Genomic DNA, 26,209 nt, shown 5'->3' with positions numbered 1-26,209 from the left:
CCAAGTCAGACAAGACTTTATCTTTCCGGAAACCGGGATCGAGACCGCTTCTAGCGTCTTGTCCTTTTTCCAGTGAAAAGCTAGATGGAATAGAAGAGGACGGAGGTGTAGTCTTCCTAGTGACACAAATTGATCCACGGATGACAGTGTCCCTACCAGACTCATCCACAGCCTGACTGGGCAGCGTTCCTTCTTCAGCATCTTCTGGATGGATAGCAGGGCTGGGGGCTGATCGTCTTGTTCAGCAACGTCCTCATCAGAGGGTTCCTCATCCGAAACTGATGAGGAAACGGCAACGGAGTGTGCAACGTCTGACTCGCTGAATCCGGTCGCACTGGTGGATGCGTGACGGAGCCGGACGCAATATCATGGAACTGCTGCACAGTCTGTGAACTGTCAACAACCATGGGTGCGCGAGGAAGTACAGCGTCAACCCGAAACTGTCTAGACTGTCTGGGTTGTGCAGTCAACACCCTACCGGGTTGCTGAGGTTGACGCACTGCGTCACAACAAGTCACCTCTGCTGGTTGTTGAACGTCCTGAACGTCAACAACCACCTCCGAGCGTCACTTAACATCAACGTGCGACTGGCAACCCACACTGGGTCGCATCGGTGGAGGAACCACCTCAACTGGCAGACGCGAGTAGGTTACCTCAGCGTCAACAGGGCGCACAACCGACCGGTTGGAAGGTTGTTGGCCAGAAGGAGGAACCACCTCAACTGGCAGACGCGAGGAGGTTACCTCAGCGTCAACAGGGCGCACAACCAACCGGTTGGAAGGTTGTTGGCCAGAAGGTTCTTCTCCGCATTTAAGTCCTCTATCAAGGACGAAAGCTTGGACTGCATGTCTTGCAGCAAAGCCCATGTAGGGTCTACGGGAGCAGGTGTGGCAACAGACGGGGTTAGCGACTGAGGCGGAACCAATTACCATCCCTGAAAGCCTTGATATGTGTGACATAATAGTACAGCAAAACTTCAAAGGCTCGACAAAAGTTGAGAAGTTGACCTGTAAACAACTTGGAGCGCCTCCTGGCTAGGCGCCAGGGCGAGTCTACCAGAATGTAGAAGTCTATCTGGGCAGAGGCATGAACTCCCAAGCCGAGAACTTCTCTCGTGTCCTATCAGACTCTCGCTCTATAAGCCAGTTTAAAAGAAGGGAAATCAAAGGCTGTATCCCTAAAATTCCTCCTGGTGCAAAAACCAGTCGCCTAGCCAACGTAACGCTCTCTAGGAGAGCGAGAGAGCACTAGCTTAAAAACAACGGCTTCGAAGTAGCTAGGCCTAGTGTAAGTTCTGACGTTTAGGCGAACGAGGAGCAGCAGTTACAAGATCCGGACGAAGATCCTTAAAAAAATCATCATGATTTAATTAAAGTCCATAGGAGGCTAAGCAGCTTAAGGCTCCTCTCCAAATGACAGAGTCCTCAAGGGAATATCAGTAGGAGGGAGAACAGCACTTTCTCATCTACAGGAACCTTGTCCGATAAAAGCTAGGTTACCTCAGTGAGTCTCTCACTGGTGCATTAGTAGCAGACCAGAAGGCAACGTCATGTAACTGCTTGACAGTCTGTGAACTGTCAACAACTGAACTGTCAACCACAACAGGTGCGTGAGGACATACAGTGTTCACTCGAGACTGCTTTGACTGTCTATACTGAGCAATCAAAACAACTCTAGAATGCGGAGGTTGACGCACCGCGTCAAAACAAAACAACTTAGACTGTTGTTGTACCTCGCGAACGTCAACGGAAGGTTCCGTGCGTTACTGAACGTCAACATGCGGCTGGCAGGGTACACTGGAACGCATGGGTGGCGGGACTCTCTCAGCTGGAGTGCGGCAGAAGGTCGCCTCAGCGTCCACCGGACGCACAACCGTGGTTGGTTGTAGGCTAGAGGTTGGTGCAGTGTCAACCTTCTCCGCACGAAAGTCTCGCATCAATGACGTTAACTGAGACTGCATGGTCTGCAGCAAAGACCACTTAGGGTCTACAGGAGCAGGTGCGGCAACAGACGGTGTGACTGCCTGATGCGGTACCGCTTTGCCTCTCTTAGGAGGTGAGCAGTCGTCGGAAGACTGCAGCGAGTCCGAACTGACCCAGTGGCTACAACTGGGCCGTTGGATTTGCGCGGAAGGGACCGACTTGCGCTTAATAAGCTGCGAGACCTTGGTCCATGGTTTCTTACGAGAAACCTCTTCCGCAGACGAGAAATAAATGGGCTCTCTCGTCTTTGTGTGGGTGGGGCGATCTTGGGTAGATACGCCCGAAACCACGGAGGGAAACGTCTGTTCGTTGATCAAGGCCTGACGAACCCATAAGTCGTTCGACATTACTTCTCCCCTGGGCTTGGGAGCTTGCAAGAGGTCCCGGACTAGGTGAACGACAGGCACGAACAGACGAACCCTCGGACGCAACGCTGTAACACTTTGCGCATATCACTTTATCACTTCGATTTTCTGTTTTGCACTTATTTCACTGAAATCGAAACTTTTACTGATTTCTACCTGAAACACGCAATTCTACCCTCATTAAAAGGTAGTAATTGCGAAATCAGTCGTATAATGCAGCTCATTAATACTAGCAAAAAACAGAAAACATATATAAAGATAAAAAATTCAGTGGCTGGGAAAGAGACTAAACACTAGTTCAAATAAACTACGTTTACAATCTCTCATCGCACATAGCCTGGGGACAAGAATAAAACCCTAGAAACGTTTTACCTTCTTCCCCGTACAGCGACTAGGGACGAGAGTTACACGAGAACAACGTTACCCGCTTGAACGGAACGTTTTCTCTCCTCTCTCTCCCTCCGTCTCTATCTCTCTCTCTCTTTCTCTCTTGATTTCGCACCTAAGAGAAGAGCCCAATTATATATCGTCAAAAAAAACATGTTATTTGACTAAAGGAAAAAAACTGAAAGGTTTTCCAATAAAAAGTTCCTTTAATTTAGAATTTAAAACATTAAAGCTAAGAAAGAATGAACAAAACGTCAGAACAGATTTACTCTTACTGCAAAGTGAAACCGTGATACACTCTCTCTCTATCGTAACGATAGAGCGCATGTTGAACGTCCTGAATGTCAACAACTGCGTAGACTAAAAAACTAAACGTTAGTTCATCTTTGAAAACAGTACGAAGACTATCAAAGAAATTCTTTCATAAAACATTACATTTAAAAAGTTTTAAATTCTTTAAAGGCTAAATACGATATAACGGGCTCAACGTTGATTAACTTCGGTTCCAAGTTAGGACCGCCTACTATCAGGAAAGGTCGCATATAAACAAAACATAAAAATTATCTTTATATGTTTATAATAAATGGAAAGTTAATCGAAGAGGCCTAATAAAGGCGGAGAGATATAAAATATATAGATCTATAACGTGTTAAGCAAAATTACTAAAAACCTAAACACACTTCCGTCTAAGGGAAGGGTCGGCCATTTAAAAGTGAAAGAGAGTCCATACTCTCTTTGTCACCCTAATTAAATCTATCCAAAACGAGTTCAAGTTTTGAGATGAAGATAAAACACCTGCATAGCGAAAGCTCAAAACTAGAATAGTGTACTTCACCAAATAGTTGTGAAAACAAATCCAGTTAGTAACAGCGTATTGGTAGGTCTTGCCGGTAGCCCGACAGAGAGAAAATTGGTTCTGTGTTTACATTGAGTACTGAGTACCTGCTAGACAGATGGCGCTGTTGATGTACACCCCCTACCTGCATAGCGATCGCTGGCGTATTTTGAACGTAGAGTTTTCTGTCAAGCAACAGAGTTGCAGCTTATATAATCACCGGCTAAGTTTAATATTGAAAATTATCAGATTTCAATTTACAGTGAACCCTCGCTACTTCGCGGTTCGACCATCGCGGATTCACCACTTCGCGGATTTTTTCCATAACCCATATATATACAGTAATATATATATATATATATATATGTATGCATGTATTTATGTATATATGTAGGTATGTATATGTGTATACATATATATATATATATATATATATATATATATATATATATATATATACACACACACACACACATATATATATATATATATATATATATACATATATATATATATATATATATATATATATATATATATATATATATCTAAAGTAGGAAGATGTGATGTAGTTCTAAGGGAAAAGTATGGGAAATATGTCTGGGTAATAAGCAAAGCTCTACCTCCAGTTTGTTTCTACATTATGATCAGAGATAAATGTAAACAAAACATTGGTTGCCATTTTTTATCGTGCTTTTTAGCATGTTTAGGGAATGCATGATATAAAATCACCTTTAATATTTGTGCCTGTTTTAGTTTAGGGTACTGTAGTACATGCATTAAGTGTTCTGTACATTAAAGGGTAGTTTGTTAACAGTACTACGTACAAGGGAAGGTTTTAAAAGTCTGAATATACATGTTGAATAAATAGGTAAATATGGTGTCACTACTTCGCGGATTTTCACCTATCGCGGCCGCGACTGGAACCTATCTACCGCGATAAACGAGGGTTCACTGTATTACTAAAGTTTAGGGAACTTAATAATACTTTTCCAAAATTAGAAAAAACTAAAATCGAATTGATAACTCAATGTATCTAGGAGTCAATGCAATACTGCCTTAATCCAAAAGACTATCAAATAAGTAGAAGTGTCTTGTAACTAAAAACTTGACCTCACCTTGACTTTCGAAAGATGAGGAATCGCACATGAGCCATCAGGATTTGCAGGAACTGTTATCTCCCATTTACCAAAATCAAGTTTCTTGAATGAATGGGATGTAATGTTCCAGTCATCTGTACAAAAAGAAAAACAAATTAAATTTCAAAAGTCTAGCAATCTGAAAATGGAGTTATTCGATGAAGATTTGAAAATAAAAAGGTTTCAACTAAGCAATGTTTCAGCATACAGTAATAGCTCATATTGCGAGTAACTCAGAAATCATGCAATAAGTATACAAGCATGAAATTTTATTTCATCATACGTGCACTGTATTGGTCTGCCAGTAAAAATTCTCGTCCATACTCGTTTTTTCTTGTGAAATAATATTAACTAAACTAGCATGCTATGCACAGAAAGTCACACGTCACCCATGTGTCACCCACACAGTGTTCATGTGATTTCTACATTTTGTTTTGCATTTTCCCGCGTCCTCCCTGCTCAGCCCTTAACTCTTTCACTCACTCTGCATTACAAAATTCTTTTCAACATATTTTTGGAACCCATGCTTGGGGTTACTTTAACTTATCCTGTGAAGGATCTTTATGATATTAGGTCCCTGTACCGTCGGTGAAATGATTGTGGCGGACTGTTGGTAATGTCCTTGCCTGGTGATTGCCAGACTGGGGTTCAAGTCCCGCTCAATCTCGTTAGTTCATTTGGTCCCAGCAACCTCATCATCCTTAAGAGCTAAGGATGAGGGGTTGGGGGAGCCTATAGGTCTATCAACCGAGTCATCAGCAGCAATTGCCTGGCCGGCCTTGGTCCTAGCATGGGTGGAGAGGGGCCTTGGCTGCTGATCATATGAGTTTATGGTCAGTCTCTAAGGCATTGTCCTGCTTGATAGGGCAATGTCACTGCCTCTTGCCACTGCCATTCATACGCAGCCTTTAAACCTTTAATGGTACAGTAATACCTTGACCTACGAGTGAATTAACATACAAATTTTCTGAGATATAAGTTGTCACTCGGTTAAATTTTCCCTTTGTTAAGAAAGCAAGAGTTTGAGATAAGAGTTTGTGATGCCGCTGCTAGATGACGTAGTGAGCAGTGATGACAGTTTCCCCAGCCTCCAACACACTTTCATTCTCTTTGTGCACTCAACTCGTAGAGTAAATACCGATTCGTTGTGCTTGCTGTTTCTTTCCTAGTGTTTTCTGAAAATTTCTTATTATTTATTTTTTTCTGTAATTAAATGTTTTTGCATTATTATCATTCGTTATCAGATAATTGCTGATGCACCATTTAAGATACAATTTCGCTTTCATCATAGAATTTACCGGTTAATGCATCTTTACTTGCTTTCCTGTCGTTAACTGTATTAATAGGTCATTTACGTCGCCCCAAGTACCAGGGTAGTCGGGGCTGTGGCTATCCAGGCACCTGGGCATCACACGGGTGTCGTCCATCTCCTGAGAGAGAGAGGTGATGTCACAAGGAACCCTTCTCTTTTTTATTCGACAGAAAAAGTTGGCATTTAAGTCAAAGGATGAAGAGGAGGGCAGCAAGGAGGATGAGGAGGAGGAGGTGGATGACGAAAAACAGCGCATGCACTTCTTCCTCTTCCTTGTTCTTCAAGCATAACAGTCAAATTCTGAGCAGGCGTTGGCGACGATGCTCCCTGAGGGGAGAAACCACACAGGTTACTCCATCAAGGGCCAAAATACCACTGGGGAAGGGGAAGTTACTCTTACAAGGCCTTGCAACCCTGCAACAAGTGGGGCTGAAGGCACATCCACTGTACTGAGGGAGTATGAATGGGCCCAGACATGTGAGAAGGGGTGGAAATCATAAGCACCGTGTCAGGAATCGAGGTAACACCAGGAAAGGGCAACACTCTTCTTTTCCTTACCTTTACCCTTACGATTCGCAGCAGTGACCATGGCTTCAGACTCTGGCACCTTACCAGACTTACCAGCCTTCGTCTTCTTCAGGGAGGGAACCACCGGTCTCACTAACACTAGGAGAGTCACCATCCCCTTCACCATTGACGTCACTGGGGACACTTGGGACAAAGTTAAATGCACAGGGGGGGACTGGGAGAAAAGTAGCCCCAGCTACCATCTCCCTAAATAAAGTCATGGAGGGGCTAAATGAAAGACCTAAGGAAGTTTTGTGAGGCCCAAGAGTTCCTTAGGTCAAACTCATCATCAGCAGTTGGTACAGTTACAGACAAAGAGCCTTCAGCCTCTGGAGGGGAACAGCGAATGCTAGGGGTTCTCTGTGCATCTGCAAAACCTGAAAAGCTAGCCAATGCAGATTCGAGTCCTCATGACACCTGTAACGTACTCCTTAGGGATTGATTCAGGGGCATCTGGATAGGAGCTGCAGTAGGAACCCCAGAGGAGACAGAAATAGCAAAAGATTTCTCCAGTCTTCTTAGGTGTTGCCCAGTCCAACCAGAACAAACGCTTCGCTTGCTTTTTCACGTCAGGGCCACTACACCAGAGGCAATGCTTGCACTTGGGACGGGGATGACTGAAAACAGTCGTGCCCCCTACAAGAAGAGGAAACGAAGATCCACAGCTGGTTTAGACACAAACCGGTTGCAACGTCATTCCTTCCCCTGCCGTACATGAACTTCTTGTTTCCATTCCATCTTCTAACAACCACTCAGTGCAAAAGAGAAAGAAAATGACAAAGTTATGTCAGGAGCCATCTGTATATCTATACTTGTCAGTGACTGAAACAAAAGTGGGGAATCTTCGACTAGAGAGGGCGCAGGTATCCTCGCCCAGCACCCTCACCAGTTGAATAACAACTTGTTATCCAATTTTAACGACCTGTTCCAACTCGCGCTGAAACAATTTCCCTAATTAAAGGACGAAGGTTTTGTATGATGTGTAGGAAAAATTCACAATAACTAATGCAGTTCTTTAAAAAATCAGTAAAAAAAAAACTAGAATAATACCAGTGATTCAAAAGACTTTCAAGATTAAAAAATGGAAATACTCACTAAAATCTCCTTTGAGAAATAATGCTTTGGCCAAAGGTGCCCATTCCATCCATTTGATGCTGTTATCTGGATTAACATGATATCCAAAGTTCTTATATCCAGATGCAAACTCTGGCAATCCTCCTTCTGTCTTTTCTATCTTGCCTTTCAACTCTTCGAAACAGCCATACCTGCAAAAAGTAATAATCCATAAGTTAAATAAGAGACCACACAAAAAATTACAGTAATCCCTCTTCAATAAGAGAAACTCACAATTCAAAATGAAGGCGTAATGATTACCGCATTAATAATATAGAATCCAAGACAATTACCTGCATGAACTACCTACAGAAATCATATACTGACCAATAAACAAATTAGACACAACTTGAAAACTAAATTGGTAGTGTTGAGGATTGAACAACCATATGACTATCAAAGTGTACAATATAATACAGGGGATTTCAGTTCTGTAAATTTAGCTTTGTGTTTTGAATGTACCTATACCTTTACAATGGAGATCTAAGGATGACCATAACTAAAGTTACCCTAGATGCTTATAGCATATCCAAAGAGGGTGACCAACACTTTTAGGTAACCCTAAAACTTTCAGTCTGCCATTTCATTGTATATTCATGTTGAATTTTGGTTTAATCCTATCAAATCCTACCCTCAGACATTTCTTCACTTTAGTATACAGTACTGCCTCACAACACGAAATTAATTCGTTCTGGAGTGGCTTTCGTAAAGTGATTTTTTTGTGTTGTGAGTCACATTTCACATGCAAATTGTCTAATTTGTTCCAAACCCTACAAAACAGCACACTAAATCTTATAATAAAGCTACAGTATAACCACAATGAAATAATGTGCAGCCAAATACATTTGAACCATTCAATATACCTAAACTAACTATTAATACCTGTAAATTAAGTTGTTATTACAATATAATGCAATAATAAAAGGAGAATAATACAATACATACAGTACAAGACTGTAAATATACAAAATATGCAGTACCATATACAGTGGTACCTCTACATACAAATTTAATCCGTTCCAGAACCAACTTCGGATGTAGAAAATGTTCGGATGTAGAAACGAATTTTCCCATAAGAATACATGGTAATTCATTTAATTCGTTCCTCAGCCTAAAAACCCATAATAAATCCTTAATAAATGGCTACACATAATTACACATAACAATAACATAACTTCATAATATGAAAGAAGCATGTAAAAAAGATAATTATAAAGAAATAATAAATAAAAAATGTGTTTTATTACCACTTTACCTTAGAGACAGGCCAACGCAGGTGTAGGATTTGCTACGCCGAAGACGGACGATCGGCGAGAAGGTAGACATGGTGTTAACATGTTCTTTAAATAAATACTCTCTCTCTCTCTCTCTCTCTCTCTCTCTCTCTTGTTCTTATTCACTGTTAGTGTTAGAGACGTCTATTAATTTTTTCTGAGAGAGAGAGAGAGAGAGAGAGAGAGAGAGAGAGAGAGAGAGAGAGAGAGAGAGAGAGAGAGAGAGAGAGAGAGATTAAAAAAATTGAGAGATTAAACAAAAATGAGAGATTAAACAAAAATGTGTTGTGTACATATGATTTTTAACAGCGTTAACGAGTTGAAAGACAGTTAAATGTAACTAAAAAAACAATAACAGCTAATCTGAATCCCTTTATTAACTAAAACAAATATTGATACAAACACACTCGAGTGCGTATGCCCAAACACACACACACGCACGAGGAGACACGATCGGCGAGGAGGTAGAGATGGTGACTGCGATAACATACCGTAACTTACACTACGGGAATTTTAATCGAACTTGGCTTTTTCATTTTTTTTTTTATTTTCATATTTCATATTTTTTACATTTTTTTTCTTTTGATTTTTTATTTCCATCACTTTCAGTGACGAGTTACGGTATGTTATCGCAGTCACCATCTCTACCTCCTCCCCAACCGTCTCTCTTACTGCGTAGCAATTCCTGTTTTAGTTAATAAAGGAATTCAGATTAGCTGTTATTATTTTCTTAGTTACATTTAATTGTTTTTCAACTCTTTGACGCTGTTAAAAATCACATGTACTCTAAACACATTTTTGTTTAATCTCTCTCTCTCTCTCTCTCTCTCTCTCTCTCTCTCTCTCTCTCTCTCTCTCTCTCTCTCTCTCTCGGAAAAAAAAATAATAGACGTATCTAGCACTATAACAGCGAAGAAGAGAGAGAGAGAGAGAGAGAGATTTTATTTAAAGAACATGTTAATGCTATGTTTAGAGAGAAACAGAAAAAGAGAGAAGTCTTATTTAAAAGAGCTTGTTAATGCTATCATGGTTTTCTTTGCTTCCCTTTTTTCTTTCTTTCTGTTCATCACGCTGGCCCTTCTCACAAATGATCGTTACCAAAAATCTCTTTGTCCTTTCCAGGGTATTGCTAAGATGTCTTGTAATAATGGTGATCCCCTTCGATGGTTATTTGCTTTAATGGCTGCCTTCAGCTTGATGATCCTCGAGATAATAGGCCTATTCCGGCCATATTGTTTAGCCATACAGTATCACTCACATGCACACTGCTCTCATGTTTTTCTATAATTTGTTACTTCAATTCTAATGAAAGAATTGCCTTCTTCCTGTACTGAAACTTAGCTTCTTAGGCACCATGATTATAGGTAAAACCAAAAAGGAAATGTGAAAAAAGGAAGAAAATAAGCACTGTTAATAACAGACCAAACAGAAGACAACCACACGATACACACAAGAATAGAGAACTGAGCACTCGACGCTCAATGGCGTAATGTTTACTTCGTGTGTCGAAATAAAATTCGGGTGTAGAGTCAAAAATTTGCTCGAATTTTACTTCGGATGTTGGAAAATTCGGATGTAGATACGTTCGTGTGTAGAGGTTCCACTGTATACTGTACTATTATAGTTACCCCTGTTATAGACTACAGCTGCATTTTCTATTGGCTAAACTAATTTTCTTTAACTCGTTTTATTGGGTGACTATTTTACTCTCGTCCTGGCTGGCAAATCTCTTTTCTTAAAATGAAACATTTTTCGCAAAGTGAGTCATGAAAATATTTGCATATCGTTTCACACCTTGAAAATTTTGTAAGCAGATTCTTTCGTGAAGAGAGGTATGACTGCATACTGGACAGTAGTTTTTTTATTTAATTATCACAAATTTTTTTAAGTCATTTTTTTCCCTAAATATATAAACCTGAGACCTTTGACGAGGAGTATGTCTTTAACAAGGCACATGCAGTAATCTATGGCTCAAGAACTTAGCAGGGTGGTTGAGGCCGGAAGTGTAATTTAAAGGACTCAAGTTTGTGGTTATCAAAAATCACCAAGGGCTTGAGAAGTGGATGAGGTAGGGAGTAAAACTTAAAGGACTTAGGTTTGTTTAGTTAGGAAAAAAACAAATTACTTAAAAAATCTCTGATTTGTTCCTTCACCTATACAAACCCTCTTCCTTTAACATTAGACATACAGTATCATAAGGAGGGAGGAAATTTCTATAACCAAGCTGGCTGGTATAAAATCCTGGGATGTCCAACCACTTTGACCTAGGGAGGTAAGATGTGTTGGTTCCTATGCATTTTCAAGCAACTAGAAAGAACTTCAGACGATGGGCTAGGTTACTGTCTAGCAACACCCTGTCAATTAAGAACCTTTGACATAAAAGATCTATCCAAAAAGTTTGGTCAATATGAAGTTAAAGGGTCATCCACCCTGATTCCAACTTCCTCCACGTAAAAAGGATAGGGGGAGGTACATCTATTCTTAATCATACAGAAGAGCTTACTTACATCAGTATCCAAGCCAGCGAATAACAGCACGACCGCTGCACCCGAAAAGGAGGGGAAAAGAAGAGAAAAAAGGGCCAAATATTCTTATCTCTCAACAGGACTTATGTCGATACCACTAACTTAGACATGATGCTAGGTTTTCTACACAGCCTCCTTAGCAGCTACCACAGGTCCCAGTAAAAATGTACCCAAAGACTTATGGGTATACTTCCGCAGATAGTGGGCGGTGAAGGTTCTCTGGAGGTTCACGACTCTGGCCTTCAACAGCCAACTCCCTAAAAGGTTCTTAATAAAAGTTAAAAGTAGAACCAAATCTTTAGACCTCATGAGGGTGAGGCAGGCTGGCTCTTCTGGATCTCCAGCTGGAGGAAGTTATGATCTCCTAAGGGTTTCTCAAAGCCATAAGAAAATGGTATTCTTAAGATTTCTTTTTGAGTCTAGCTGTAATCACGGAAAGGTTTTGTAGCTGTTGTCTGACTGGTTTTGTCAGCTTCAGGTAGCAATGTACCACCCTCGCAGGACAAAGAAGCAACTCCTACGGATCTCTGGAGGATATGGTAAAAGATTTGAACCTAGGGTCCTGAATGGCAAGGTTCTGTGTCTATGCCACGAACTCTAGAACAAAGGAAAAATAAACCATTTTCCATCCCTCAGTACGACTTAAGGCATACAAGATGCCATGGAGCTCTCCTACACGCTTTGCAAGTGCTACAATAAGGAGGAAAATGGTCTTGAGCGGGCGGGTATAAAAAGGCTCCATTGTAGAAGACAAGTTCAATGAAATCGGGCTGGATGGAGATGGAGGCCGTAGGTGCTTCTTTCCCTTACCTATCAATAGTATTAGGTGAGCTGTGGAAGGTGGGGATCGACAATCAAAGGCACCTTCTGGAGTCATACGTTGGACTGAAGGGGACACGTCAGTAGCTCCCTCTCCAGAGGCAGCAGGGGAAGGAGGGGACACAGAGGGAGACCTAGTTTTAGATGTAGCTAAGGCTTACAGGAGCTTCTCTGTCGACAGAAGTCCCTTAAGCCATAAGGAGGTCCATAAAGTCCTTAGGGCATTATCCTTAGCAGCGTCGCCATCTGAAAAAGCAATTTCGGGCTCACTCCAAATTAAAAGGCAGGGCCTACCTGTTTCTCTAGGGGAAGAAGACAGGCCCACCTCACTCAGAGCTAGTCATCAAGTTAAATCTGAGTTGAAGAATCTCGCTTCATTTTTTTCTTCCTCCTCTTGCCATACTCCAGTCCTGTAGGGATGTCTATTCTTTACATTCCTCACAAGGTGACGATTGCATGTAATCACAACCTCTGCAAGAAGAACACAATGAATGGGTATCCACAGAGCTCCTGTTCATCAAAGTGCTACATTTCTCCACTCTCAACCACACAACAATTTGAAAATAGAAAAAAGTGCAACTCAGCCGAATTTGTCACACCGGGAGTACGTCAGTACTGCTCAGCAGCTGAAATCAAACTGGGTACTCAGTGAGCTGGTAGAGGAGTAGGACTTCCCCACCACCCGCCAGTAACTAATGACACCTTGTTATAAATTATTGTATACCAACTGATTTCTATTTGTGTAGGAACAAATATAGTGCATACAACAGATTATGTGCACAATCTCTCATGTACACAAGTTATTAACAATAACATACAGTATACTGTATGGAGTATCGTTCATATATTTCAAAAGCACAACTCTCATGTGAATAAGGTTGTATCTATGCGAGGGCTTGTGCACATAACATGTTATATGGATGAGACCGTGAGTACAGTTTGTAATAAACACAATCTCGTGCATGTCAGAGGTACAGCACAAATTACCGTGCGTAGAACCACGTCCGTGGTTCGACAACAAAAGAACTATCAAAAAGTAGTAAAGAGACATCTCTGCATGGGAGGTTTATTTTTTTAAAATGAGTCAAAGAGCAAGTCATAATTTAATAAAGACAAACTGGCTCAAAGATGTTTGCCCTCTTCACATAACTAAATTTCTCATGCTAAGTTCTAAAGGGCTTTAAACCAGCAAGATTATGAAGGTTAATTTCCTATGGTAAGAGAAGGTATTAATGCATGTCTTCAAACCTTAACAATGAATATTTAGTACAGTGCTTTAAAGAGAATGTAGAAAGACAGAGAATAATTTTACCTCCTTCGAATTTCTTGTTCATATGGTTTCAAATAGGTGTCCCGCTCTAATAACTCATTTATATCAGGTACAGACACTTCCATTGGGTTCTCTATGTACATTCTGCTGCTATGTCCTGAAATGAAGAAAATACAATATATAAAATACACTAGCCTATACTATTTCAAACATAACAAAATTATGACAAGGGTACAATCAAACTAGCATTAAAAATAGTAGGTAAACCAAGGTATTAATTGCTTGCTGAGATACAACACTACCACAACAGGAAAAAGGACACTTCTAAGATTAGTTAATCAACCCAATGCTGGAAACCTTTCTCTAGTTACAGATTTTCCTTTTGGCAACACACTCAGAATAGACTAGCACATTCTATCCTCACTCATTTTCATCTTTCTCTATACATTGAGCAACACTGAATAAACTAAACACTTCCCTTTTAATGTCTCTTCTTAGTCTGTTGGCTATAGAACCGGGCAATGGCCTATGCCGTAGGGTGAAAATTTAATTTCTCGCAAAAAATCTTTCTTATGGCAGAACTTTATATGTGTGCCATTCAGAGATAAAAAGATGTCCAATGAATACGAATACTGTACTATATCTTAGCTTAATTTAATTAAGTGAAGGGTGCACACGAAAAGTCCTCACAAGTAAAGATATGGTGTCATAGCCTAAAATTGAGGTTTTGACACTTTATTTGTGATGGCGTATGGGTAAAGATTTAGCATTATTATTGCTGTACTTATGTTTTGACTTGTGTATGTGTTTTCTATCAAGACAGTGCCACCCATCTCAGAGAATTCCACTCTTCCCTCGTTTCTTCCCCAATCTATAGGCCATCAGAGGTTGCATCCACACAGGCAGTAATCTGCGTGGTGCAGACAATAGTAGATTTACATAGCCTAGATATTCTTACAACAATGACACCTAATGTTTTTTTAACAATATGGGATACTATTATTCTATTTAAAATATTCAGAAATGAGAGATAAATTAAATACAGTACTCTTACAGGTTGTTTCAAGTTTTAAAACTTCTTTCTTTGCATTGTGATAGCATGTTTCTACATTGGTCTTTTTCTCACTTGTACCAATGGTTCTTCTCATTTAGTTTTTGATACATAATAGTTTGTCTGATACATAATAGTTTGTCTGATACATAATAGTTTGTCTGATACATAATAGTTTGTCTGATACATAATAGTTTGTTTGTGTGTCATTGGCCCTATTTTCTATGGTGATGGCATGAAACTCCTAGAGGTTTCTTTCTAGATTTACTACTCATTCATTCCTTTCCATTTTGCGTTAGATATTACGCACAACCTTCGTGAGAAATACTAAGAACTAAAAAAATGTACTAAGCATCATGAAGCAAGATGTTGAAAAAAGAAAAAAAATTTAATACAGTTAACTTTTTTTTTTTTAGTTTTTACTTATTCATTTTTTCTATAGTTTTTACTTATATGATTACAACAAATAATATATCAATTTTCATCATATGTTTATTCAACCACTAACAACTATAAGCGACAAAGGGGGGGGGGGGAATACCAGCCATAAACTAACCAAATCAGGCATGACTCCATATCCTAAGTGGTTGCCCATTAGAAACGTCCTTACCTGGTGATCTGCTAGACTATGGTTCTAGATCCACTCAAGCTTAATGTCTTGGAGTATTAGCAACCTCACGAGGTTTAGAGGAGCATATAAGTCTACCTGCAGAGTTAGCAGCCGCTATTGCCTGGCCCTCCCTGATCCTACCTTGGAATTGGGTGCTGATCATATCTATGTATAGCCAGTCTCTAAGGGCATTGTCACTGTCCTTTGCCGCTTCCAATGAGTGACCTTTAAACCCTTAAGTGGGGTTTACATGGTCGAATGGTTCGTCGAACTTGCTTGTCAAACAGTTCGAAGAGGTGGAGTCAGTCACAAATGCATAAGGTTTGTGGACAATGAAGCCCCACCCACAAAAGTCAGACATGAATAGACTTTCTTAGAACCATTCGACAACCAAATACCCCGTACACACCTTCGAACATTACTTCAAACACTGGTCTGTCGAACTGTGCTAACCCGCTTTTAGGTTAAGTTGGAAAAAATACGTTATTGCATATCCCCATTTTTCACTCTTGTTCTTTCACATACAGAAATTTTGGCTTCCACGGGGAGGGGAGGCATTCTCATTAGATATAGAAATGGTTTCCCACTGGGTGTGGGTGGTATCATTAGAAAAAGGATGTTGCAATATATTAAATCAAATTCATTCAATTATATCAGAAATCTCAAACTTCTCCAGTTTCAGACCGAATGGAAGACTGCATGCTGGATGCGATTAGGTTAGGATAGGATGCATACCTGTCGAATAACATTTGATATTTCCCTTCTGGTAAACTTTAAATTGTTGTAGAGAGCTGAGCTGGCATTCATGAGATCTATGATTTGATTCCTAATCAATGCTTGGTCAACAGATAAAAACTGGTACCTGTGCACAGTCACAGAAAGAAATGTGCTACCCACCCAACTTCACGATACTGTGGCCCGGTATACATGTCATTTTACAAGACATATACCAAACATCATTTGATGGTTTTGAACCAAATTTAACTTTCAGATTGTGAGAGGGTTAGGGGGCAATTCAATCAGGCCAGTAATACCATAGATCAAGGCTGGGGTTATGTACATAGGAGAAAGGTTTAAAGGCATACAGTATTTATAGTAAAGTACACTGAAGGTTATGTTAGAATGTAAGCTATCTTCACCTACCTTTTGTCACAAAATGATATTTTGATTATAAAATAAATTTTTGAATATACTTACCCGGTGAATATATAATAGCTGACGTCTCCGACGGCTCGACAGATTCCAAAAACTCGCGAGCGATCGCCGTGAAGGTTGCGGGTGTGACCACCAGCGCCGACTATCGGCCAGATACCGCATATACTTGTAAACATCTCCAGTTCTTCTCAGTCCCCTAGGTCTCTATCGGGGAGGAAGGGAGGGCCTTTAATTTATATATTCACCGGGTAAGTATATTCAAAAATTTATTTTATAATCAAAATATCATTTTTAAATACTAAACTTAGCCGGCGAATATATAATAGCCGATTCACACCCATGGTGGTGGGTAGAGACCAGTATTAATACAATAAAGGCGTATATGCTCAAGAGTTTTTGACAATTATTCAAAAAACAGACTTAAGTATAGGTACCTGGTAAGGAAGCAGACTCTGATTATTACTCTGCCTCATTAGTCCGCTATCCTCATGAAGCCCAGCGATCTGATTATTACTCTGCCTCATTAGTCCGCTATCCTCATGAAGCCCAGCGATCCTCTTAGGATGCCGAAAGACTCCCAGGATCTGCTATAACCAGGGTGAACACCCCTATAACAGGACCTCATCAATACCCTTAATCTGGGCGCTCTCAAGAAACAATATTTTGACCACCCGCCAAATCAAAAAGATTGCGAAAGACTTCTTAGTCTCCAGTACAACCCAAAATAAGATTAAAAATTTCAAGAGTAGATTAAAAGGATATTGGGATTAAGGGAATGTAGTGGTAGAGCCTTCACCCACTACTGCACTCGCTGCTACGAATGGTCCCAGTGTGTAGCAGTCCTCATAAAGAGTCTGGACATCTTTCAAGTAATATAAAGCGAAAACCGACTTGCCTCTCCAAAAGGTCGCGTCCATAATACTTTTAATAGGTCTATTTTGCTTAAACGCTACAGAAGTTGCTATCGCTCTAACTTCATGAGCCTTGACTTTAAGTAAATTATGATACTTCTCACTTAATTGAGAGTGTGCCTCCCGAATCAAAAGTCTAATAAAATAAGACCACGCATTCTTAGACATAGGCAAAGAGGGCTTTTTAACGGAGCACCATAAAGCCTCTGAACAACCTCGTCGCGGTTTAGTTCTGGATAAACAAAAATTAAGAGCTCTAACGGGGCACAGCACTCTTTCAACTTCATTCCCCACAATCTCAGAAAGACTGGGGATTTCAAATGATTTAGGCCAAGGACGAGACGGAAGTTCATTCTTGGCCAAAAAAACCAAGTTGAAGAGCGCATACTGCTTTATTAGCGGAGAAACCGATGTTCTTGCTAAAAGCATGTATCTCACTAACCCTTTCAGCCGAAGCCAAGCTCACCAAAAAAAAGTGTCTTGAGGGTAAGATCCTTCAGGGAGGCTGAATTTAATGGTTCAAACCTGTCTGACATAAGGAACTGTAGGACCACGTCCAAGTTCCAAGCAGGAGTCGAAATATGACGCTCCTTGGAAGTCTCGAAAGACTTAAGCAGGTCTTGGAGATCTTTGTTATTAAAAAGATCCAAACCCTTATGCCTGAAAACAGAAGCTAACATGCTTCTGTAGCCTTTAATGGTGGATGCAGAGAGGGAGCGACCGTTTCTCAGATAAGGCAGAAAATTCACAATCTGCGCTACAGAGGCACTTGGAAGAGGAAATAGAGGAGGACTTGCACCAGTCTCTAAATACCTCCCATTTCGACTGATAGATCCTGATGGTAGAGGATCTTCTAGCCCTCGCGATCGCTCTAGCTGCCTCCTTCGAAAACCCTCGAGCTCAAGAGAGTCTTTCGATAGTCTGAAGGCAGTTAGACGAAGCGTGGGGAGGCTTTGATAAAATCTCTTTACGTGGCTGTCGCAAGAGATCCATCCGTAACGGCAGACTTCTTGGAACGTCTACCAGCCATAGAAGTACCTCTGTGAACCACTCTCTCGCGGGCCAGAGTGGAGCAACCAATGTCAACCTGGTCCCTTCGTGAGAGGTGAACTTCTGCAGCACCTTGTTTAGGATCTTGAAAGGTGGAAAGGCATAAACGTCCAGGTGAGACCAGTCCAGCAGGAAAGCGTCTATGTGGGCTGCCTCTGGATCTGGAACTGGAAAGCAGTAAGTCGAGAGCCTCTTTGTCAGAGAAGTCGCAAAAAGATCTATGGTGGGTTGACCCCATGTCATCCATAGCTTCTCGCACACAGTCTTATGCAACGTCCACTCCATGGAGATGACTTGTCCTCTTCTGCTGAGGCAGTCCGCCAAGACATTCATTTTTCCTTGCACAAATCTCGCCAAAGGAGAGATGTTACTTGCCTTAAATGGAGTTCCTTCTGATCCGTGGATCAAAGACCCGAGCAATCCAGACTGTCCAGTGGAGCTCCCTAACCCAAATCCGATGCATCTGAATACAACACATGGTTTGGGTTCTTGATCGCAAGAGAAAGACCTTCTCGAAGTCTGATGTTGCTGTCCCACCAAGTCAGACATGTCTAGACTGAGTTGGAGATTGGGAAAGAGATACTCTCTAAGCCCTTCTCCTTGTTCCAATGGTTTAGGTGAAATTGGAGAGGGCATAGGTTGAGTCTCCCCAGAGATATAAACTACTCAAGCGATGAAAGAGTTCCCACGAGGCTAGTTCAAACTCTTACAGAGCAACTGTTTTTCTCTTGCAAGTGAAGGACTTTTAACAGAGCTTGTTCCATTCTTGTGGGAGACGAAAAGGCCCGAAAAATCAGACACTGTATCTCCATTCCCAAATAAAGAATAGTCTGGGATGGGGTACTGTAAGTTACGACTTCTCTACGTTCACTATGAGACCTAGCTCCTTGGTTAGGTCTAATGTCCATTAGAGGCTCTCCAGACAGCGATATAATGACGACGCCCTGATTAGCCAGTCGTCAAAATAAAGGGAGGCTCTGAATCCTCAAAAAATGTAGAAAGCTTGCTACATTTTGCAAGGGCCTTGTAAAAACAAGAGGAGCAGGAATGAGGCCGAAGTACAGTGCTCGACATTGGTACAGTACATTACTTTCCCGTCCACAAACCTCATATGTTGTTGAAAGTTTGGATGAATCGGGATGTGGAAGTATGCATCCTGAAGGTCGAGAGAGACCATCCAGTCGCCTTCCCTTACTGCTGCCAAGACAGATTTGGTAGTCTTCATCGTGAAGTTTGTCTTGACAATGAACACATGAGCGCACTTACATCTTAAGTACTCCTGCAGTGAACGTGGCTGCCAGATCATTGGAGCCATCCCTGATAGCCTTGTTCCTGCAGTGAACGTGGCTGTTAGATCATTGGAGCCATCCCTGATAGCCTTGTTCATGCATGATATAATTGTACAGCAATACATTGATAGCTGGAGAGACCTTCTTACTTAAGGCTCCCAGGGACCAATCCAACAAATAAAAACTTCAAACGCTCAAAAAACTCCTAACAGGAGATGGTCTAGCTCTGAAGCCGTCCATAAAATCTTGGAGCGTCTCATGGCCAGGCGACGGGGAGAGTCTATGAGGCTTGAGAAGTCTCCCTGGGCAGAGGCAGGAACTCCCAAGCCGAGAACTTCTCCCGTGTCATACCAGACGCTCGCTCTAGAAGCCAGTTTAAAAGGAGGGAAAGCAAAGGCTGTCTCCCCCAAACTCCTCCTGGTGATCAACCAGTCGCCTAGCAAACGTAAAGCTCTCTTAGAAGAGCGAGAGAGCACTAGCTTAGAAAACGACGGCTTCGAAGTAGCTAGGCCTAGCGTAAACTCTGACGAAGGCGAACGAGGAGCAGCAGTTACAAAATGGTCCGGAAAAAGATCCTTAAAAATCAGCATGATTTTTTTAAAGTCCATAGAGGGCTGAGCAGCTTTAGGCTCCTCTCCGTCTGACAAAGTCCCCAAAGGAATATCAGTAGGAAGAGGATCAGCAATTTCCTCATCTGAAGGAACCTCGTCCGACAATTGCCGAGTCTCATGAAAAGGAGAGACCTGCCGCGGCGGCAACGCTTGACAGGCAATGTCAACAAGCAAAGGAGCAGCAGTAGCAGTAGAGGAAGCGACGTCACGCCGCTGCTGAAAGGACTGAAATCCTTGTGACTGACCAACAACAACAACTGAAGTTGATTGACGCTCGACGTCACGTCGGAACTGCCTTGACTGCATAGACTGAGCAGGCAAAACAACCTTCGACGCTCAACGTCAAGTCGAGGCAACTGAGCCGGTCGGCGAACGTCAGGTCGGGGCTGCGGCGGCAGCGGCTGAACGTCAACACGAGACTGCGGCAGCGGCTGAAAGTCAACACGAGACTGCAGCGAGGGAGGATCCATGTCACGTGACTGACGTGAAAAACTACTGACATCACGTTTCAAAGTACAAGAAACGTCAGCACTAACGTCAAACGGACGAGTAAATGCTCGTTTGGGCGGCTGACGGCCAGAGTCTCGTTTAGCGTAACAGCGACTCGAAAGCGAAAGTTCATCGTGAACCTGCTCAACGTCATACTTCTCCATAAGGGAGGCCAGCTTAGTCTGCATGTCCTGCAGGACAACCCATTTAGGATCAACAGGAGTCGGAACGGGCCGAGACGACGGTAACGTCTGTGTTGGCAAAACATTGCCTTTACCGCGACCTTCGGACCCCGTGTTACGCTTGCGTTTAATAGGCGAACAGTCTTCCGACGACTGCAAAGGGTCAGAGCTGTCCCAATGGCTACAGCCAGGACGCTGGACCTGTCCTGAAGGGACTGACTTTCGCTTCAAGGGTCTAGAAACCTTGCGCCAAGGTTTCTTTTGCGAAAAGTCTTCGGATGACGAGGAGAACACAGTCTCACCCGTCTTATGGTAAGGGCGATCTTGACGAGAAACGTCCGATACCAAAGAGGGAACGTCTGTACGTTGGTTAAAGCCTCTCGTCCCCTTAAGTCCTACGACATTACATCTCCCTGGTGCAGGGGAGCCTGAAAGAGGTCTCGGACTAGGGGAGCGACAAGCACGAACAAACGAACCCTCCGCAACACAGAACATGTTTTTTTTCTTTTTTTTGCACTTACTTCACTGTTATCGTATTTTTCAATAATTTCACATTAGGCATGAATAAAACTGATTTCTACCTGAAGCACGCAATTCTCCCTTACATCAAAAGGTTATAATTGCGAAATGAGTCGTATAATGTAAGCACATTAGTACAAAATGAAACACACATGCAAAAATCAATAAACATATACTGTACATATATATCGAATAAAACGGAAATATATAAAGTTAAAAAGGATCAGTGACTGGGGAGGAGACTAAACACTAGTTCACTAAAGACTACGTTTTCAATCTCTCACCGTACAGTGCCTTGGGACGAGAATAAAAACTAAAAACGTTTTATCCTCTCTCCCCGTACAGAGACTTGGGACGAGAGTAAAAAACTGAATCGAGAACAACGTTACTCGCTCCCAAACTCCTTGTACAGAGACTTGGGACGAGAATAAAGATCGGAACGTTCTCTCTTTCTCTCTCTCTCTCCGTCTCTCTCTCTCTCTCTTGTCACACACAAGAGAATTGCCCACTCACCCTTCGTCAATAAACAGGTTATTTGACCAAAGGAAAAAACTGAAAGGACTAAGAAATTGAAAATTAACAAGTTCCTTTAAATTAGTATCTAAAACACTTCAGTTTGAAAGAAGAATGAACAAAACGTCAAAATCGATTTACTCTTTCTGCAAAGTGAAACCGTGATTCTCTCTTTCTCTATCGTAACGATAGAGCGCAAACTGCGTAGCATAAATAAACCAAACGTTAGTTCATCTTTGAAAAAAACAGCACGAAGACTATTCAAAGAATATATTTCTTAAAATATTTTCTAAAAAATATTCAACACGGCGAAAGCAATAAAACCAAAACCAAGTACTTCACCAATTCGGTAGAAAACTCGAGGTCATAAAGCGAGTGGAACCAACTAGTCGACAAGACCGACAGAGAAGAACTGGAGATGTTTACAAGTATATGCGGTATCTGGCCGATAGTCGGCGCTGGTGGTCACACCCGCAACCTTCACGGCAATCGCTCGCGAGTTTTTGGAATCTGTCGAGCCGTCGGAGACGTCAGCTATTATATATTCGCCGGCTAAGTTTAATATTTAAAATTGACATACAGTATTTCTTCTTATTATTTTTATTACAGTTCTAGCATACATGATGTCTTGCACTCTCTATATACAGTACACTGTATATATACAGTACAGTATGAACACTACAACACTACTGTACTTCTTGTTTCACATGAACAGTACCACATTGCTATTCTTGATAATAACCACTATAGTCCATTCCTTTTAGCAAGGCAGATTTGCACCGACTCGCAGCAGTGCCCTTTTAGCTCGGAAAAGTTTCCTGATCGCTGATTGGTTAGAGTTATCTTGTCCAACCAATCAGCGATCCGGAAACTTTTCCGAGCTAAAAGGGCACCGCTGCGAGTCGGTGCAAATCTGCCTCGCTAAAAGAAATGGACTATAGTTTTATTCTTCTAGCCCAGAAGGGTTTATCTATATTACTAATGTTTTCTAAGCAAAGCCGACTTGCCTGTGGAGTAAACCTGCATCCATTCAGGCAGTCATTAAGTTGATGCATGCAGGATTGCAATAAAACATGAATCTACTGTATAATATATTGACTCCAATCAGACCTCAGATAAAGTAAAACCCTTAAAAGGACAAGTCTTGTTGAAACCAACGCATTTTAAATCCAAGCAAAACAGCCCTCCTACCCGAATTGGCTGAATTTCCGACTATGTGGTCATAGCAACAGATATTATTATTATTATTACAAGCTAGGCTACAACCTTAGTTTGAAAAGCAGGATGCTATAGGATCAAGGGCTCCAACAGGGAAAAATAGCCCAGTAAGGAAAGGAAACCAGGAAATAAACTACGAGAAGAATAAACAAACTACAAGAGTAGAATAAACCATCAAAATATAATTCAAGAATAGTAACAGAATTAAATTAGACCCTTCAGATATAAACCATAAAAGAGAGAGAGAGAGAGAGAGAGAGAGAGAGAGAGAGAGAGAGAGAGAGAGAGAGAGAGAGAGAGAGAGAGAGAGAGAGAGAGAAACAAAATAACCTAGATAGCCTTTAAATAAGAGGAACTGAAGGGAAAAGCACTTTTCCCTCAAATGGAAGGCAAAATATGAATAAACACAAACCAAAGCACAGGTATTATTAGTGCTATAGCTTCATCCTTGCCACATGACTGGTAAATATCCATACCTCACACTTCACCCTATTTTCAATATTTTATTTTAATTGCTCATTATTTCTCATATCGTTTAGCTACTGTGCGCCTAGACATTATAATAAACTGCCAACTGAAATGAAGGACCTAAAGGGAGCAATTGAATTTAAGAAGAAACTAAAGACATTACTTTTCACAAGATCATATGATTTGGAAGATGCTACAATCAAAGAATTGTATAAGTTATAATGAAAATGTTTCGTTTGATGATTAATATGGACCCGCCCGAGAAGTAGTTCACTCGACTTCAGTGGAGGGTTGGATTTAAACCCAAAACAAGTAAGTAAGTAAGTTTATTTATTTCCTTTCCTCACAGGGCTATTTTTCCCTGTTGGACCTCTTGGGCTTATAGCATCCTGATTTTCCAACTAGGGTTGTAGCTTAGCTAGTAGTAGTAGTAGTAGTAGTAATAATAATAATAATAACAATAGTAATAACAACAATAATAATAATAGCAATGATGATAATAATACTAATAACAATAATAATAATAACACTATGTTCCTACTGGCATCCACCGAATTAACTAAATCTACCACAGGGGTAGTGTTCATACTCAGCGAATGTCTTCGTATCTCTGAATGGCTCATACCGTAATAAAAATAAGTACGAAAAACTGACAAAATTTAAAATTTTCAGCAAACATTCAACTGTAACCTCTTGCCCTGTTCGTTGCCACAAGTTACTCTAGACTATAACAGGTGCAAGGTATAAGAATACCTCCTCTAATTCTAAGTGACCTATTATTAACAATAAATAAAATATAATAAAATTAATAATAATGTTTACAGCTCTACAGCAAAAATGGTCTACAGTTTGAGGTAGGGCCCCTAAACTGGTGAATGTAGTTCGTTGAGACAGGTGTAAGCTTTGTTACTTCTCAAATCAATTTTATTGATGGGGGAGTTGTTATTTATCTTGATCTGAAATACGATAATATGAAGCTAGTTTTACGATTTAAGACGATTTCACGTTACTTTGCCGGAGTGAAGCTGGTTGGGGAGCAAACACAGGGTTGAGACTTATTCTTAGAGTAAGCCAAGGATATGGAAATCTAAGGAGGGAGTCGTGGGGGGGGCATACCGCCCACCCCAGTAGGTAAGGATACAGCTCCTAGGATAGATTAGGTGGGGAACATTAGGTTAAGTGACGTTCTTGCACAGAACACCATGTAACCTAAACCACAAAAACTAACCTAACATAAAAGCAGTGTCTTTACCTACTTACCCAATGGGGGAATGGCCCCCTCTTATACTGCTGTATTCTAAATGATAGGTTTGAAAATAGGGGAGATAATAGGGCATGGCCGTCATCGTGTACAACCCCTAGAGGAGGTGGGAAACCTTTGGTTTGGTGCTCTTGTGTTTGTTTCCCTTGAAGAGGGGTTTACACGGCCGAACGGTTCGTCGAACCAGCTTGTCAAACAGTTCGAAGAGGGGTCAGTCACAAATGCTTAAGGTTTGGGGACAATGAAGCCTAGGCCACAAAAGTCAGGTGAGGACAGAATTTCTTTGAACAGTTCGACGAGAGTATTCGACAACCTCAAACGTTTGAACCTCACTTCAAACTTAGTCGAACAACGTTCGACCGTGTAGCACCGCCTTTAAAGTGTGGTTTTTCTTTCATAACTTGTGGAATTCTACGCGACCGGTCTGTCCCAACGAGGTACAAAGGCTCCACCTAAACTCCCGAACGAAGATCTGATCATGTTAGCTTAAATCTTTAATATTTAACCTTGGCAAACATGATTTCTATAGGATAAAACTATCCTCATATAAATCTTATCCCACCACCAACTGTTTAATGAATAAAAAAGGCAAATATCCTCAACATGTGACTTGAACACAAACATGACCTTGTCGTCAGGCGGTTTCTATGAAGGTCGAGTAGTCTTGACACATCCAGAAGTCCACACAAATATTGATATTTGTTACCTTATACCTTCGTGTCATGTTATGATTTTACAGTAAATCAACCCATTAAAGCCTTGATGTTCTTGCTATACATGTTACGTAAAGGATAAAACATTCTAAAACAATATTTACCTTGATTTTCGGCAGCTTGTGCAAGAAGCAGGACAGTGCCACCACAACTTTAGCAAGTGCGGACAACTACAGAACTTAAAAGCATCTAGATAGGGGAGTCGAGTCACGTGATTCATGCTTTCATTTCTCCCCCTTAAGTATATTAACCGGTTTTATGTTAATATGATATGCCGGTATAAAGGCATAGCCCCGTAGAGAAGGCTATGGGATGTCATATAGTCATCACGTTAAAGTTTGTGTTTAAATGATCGTTTACAGATCAAAAGTTAGAGTAGCAAAGCAAATACCGTGGATTTTATTAATAGATTTACTCATATAGACTGGCTCTGTCTATCTTCTTATCTCTGTTAATGTACCTTACAAGGAAGAAAACCACTCGTTGAAAGCTGAAATTTGCTTCATTGTGTAATCTCTCTCTCTCTCTCTCTATCTCTCTCTCTCTCTCTCTCTCTCTCTCTCTCTCTCTCTCTCTCTCTC

At 41.1% G+C, this 26,209-nt stretch overlaps 1 protein-coding gene across 1 annotated transcript in view; it reads right to left on the bottom strand.

The window, feature by feature from the left end:
- AGBE (1,4-alpha-glucan-branching enzyme) overlaps window positions 1–25,878 on the bottom strand; it is a 101,720-nt gene extending 75,842 nt beyond the window's left edge. The window contains exons 1-4 of the mRNA XM_068384402.1: window positions 25,733–25,878; window positions 13,631–13,745; window positions 7,683–7,852; window positions 4,688–4,803 (exon numbers count right to left, since the gene is read on the bottom strand). Coding sequence (XP_068240503.1) covers window positions 4,688–4,803; window positions 7,683–7,852; window positions 13,631–13,731 — 387 coding nt within the window. The 5' untranslated portion in view covers window positions 13,732–13,745; window positions 25,733–25,878. The remainder of the gene's footprint in view (window positions 1–4,687; window positions 4,804–7,682; window positions 7,853–13,630; window positions 13,746–25,732) is intronic.
- Window positions 25,879–26,209: the final 331 nt, after the last annotated feature.

This window comes from Palaemon carinicauda, chromosome 12 (assembly GCF_036898095.1).
Source record: "Palaemon carinicauda isolate YSFRI2023 chromosome 12, ASM3689809v2, whole genome shotgun sequence".
Classification (NCBI taxonomy): domain Eukaryota; kingdom Metazoa; phylum Arthropoda; class Malacostraca; order Decapoda; family Palaemonidae; genus Palaemon; species Palaemon carinicauda.
Note: the sequence above shows the minus strand (reverse complement) of the source record. Positions and strands in the feature narration are given on the sequence as shown.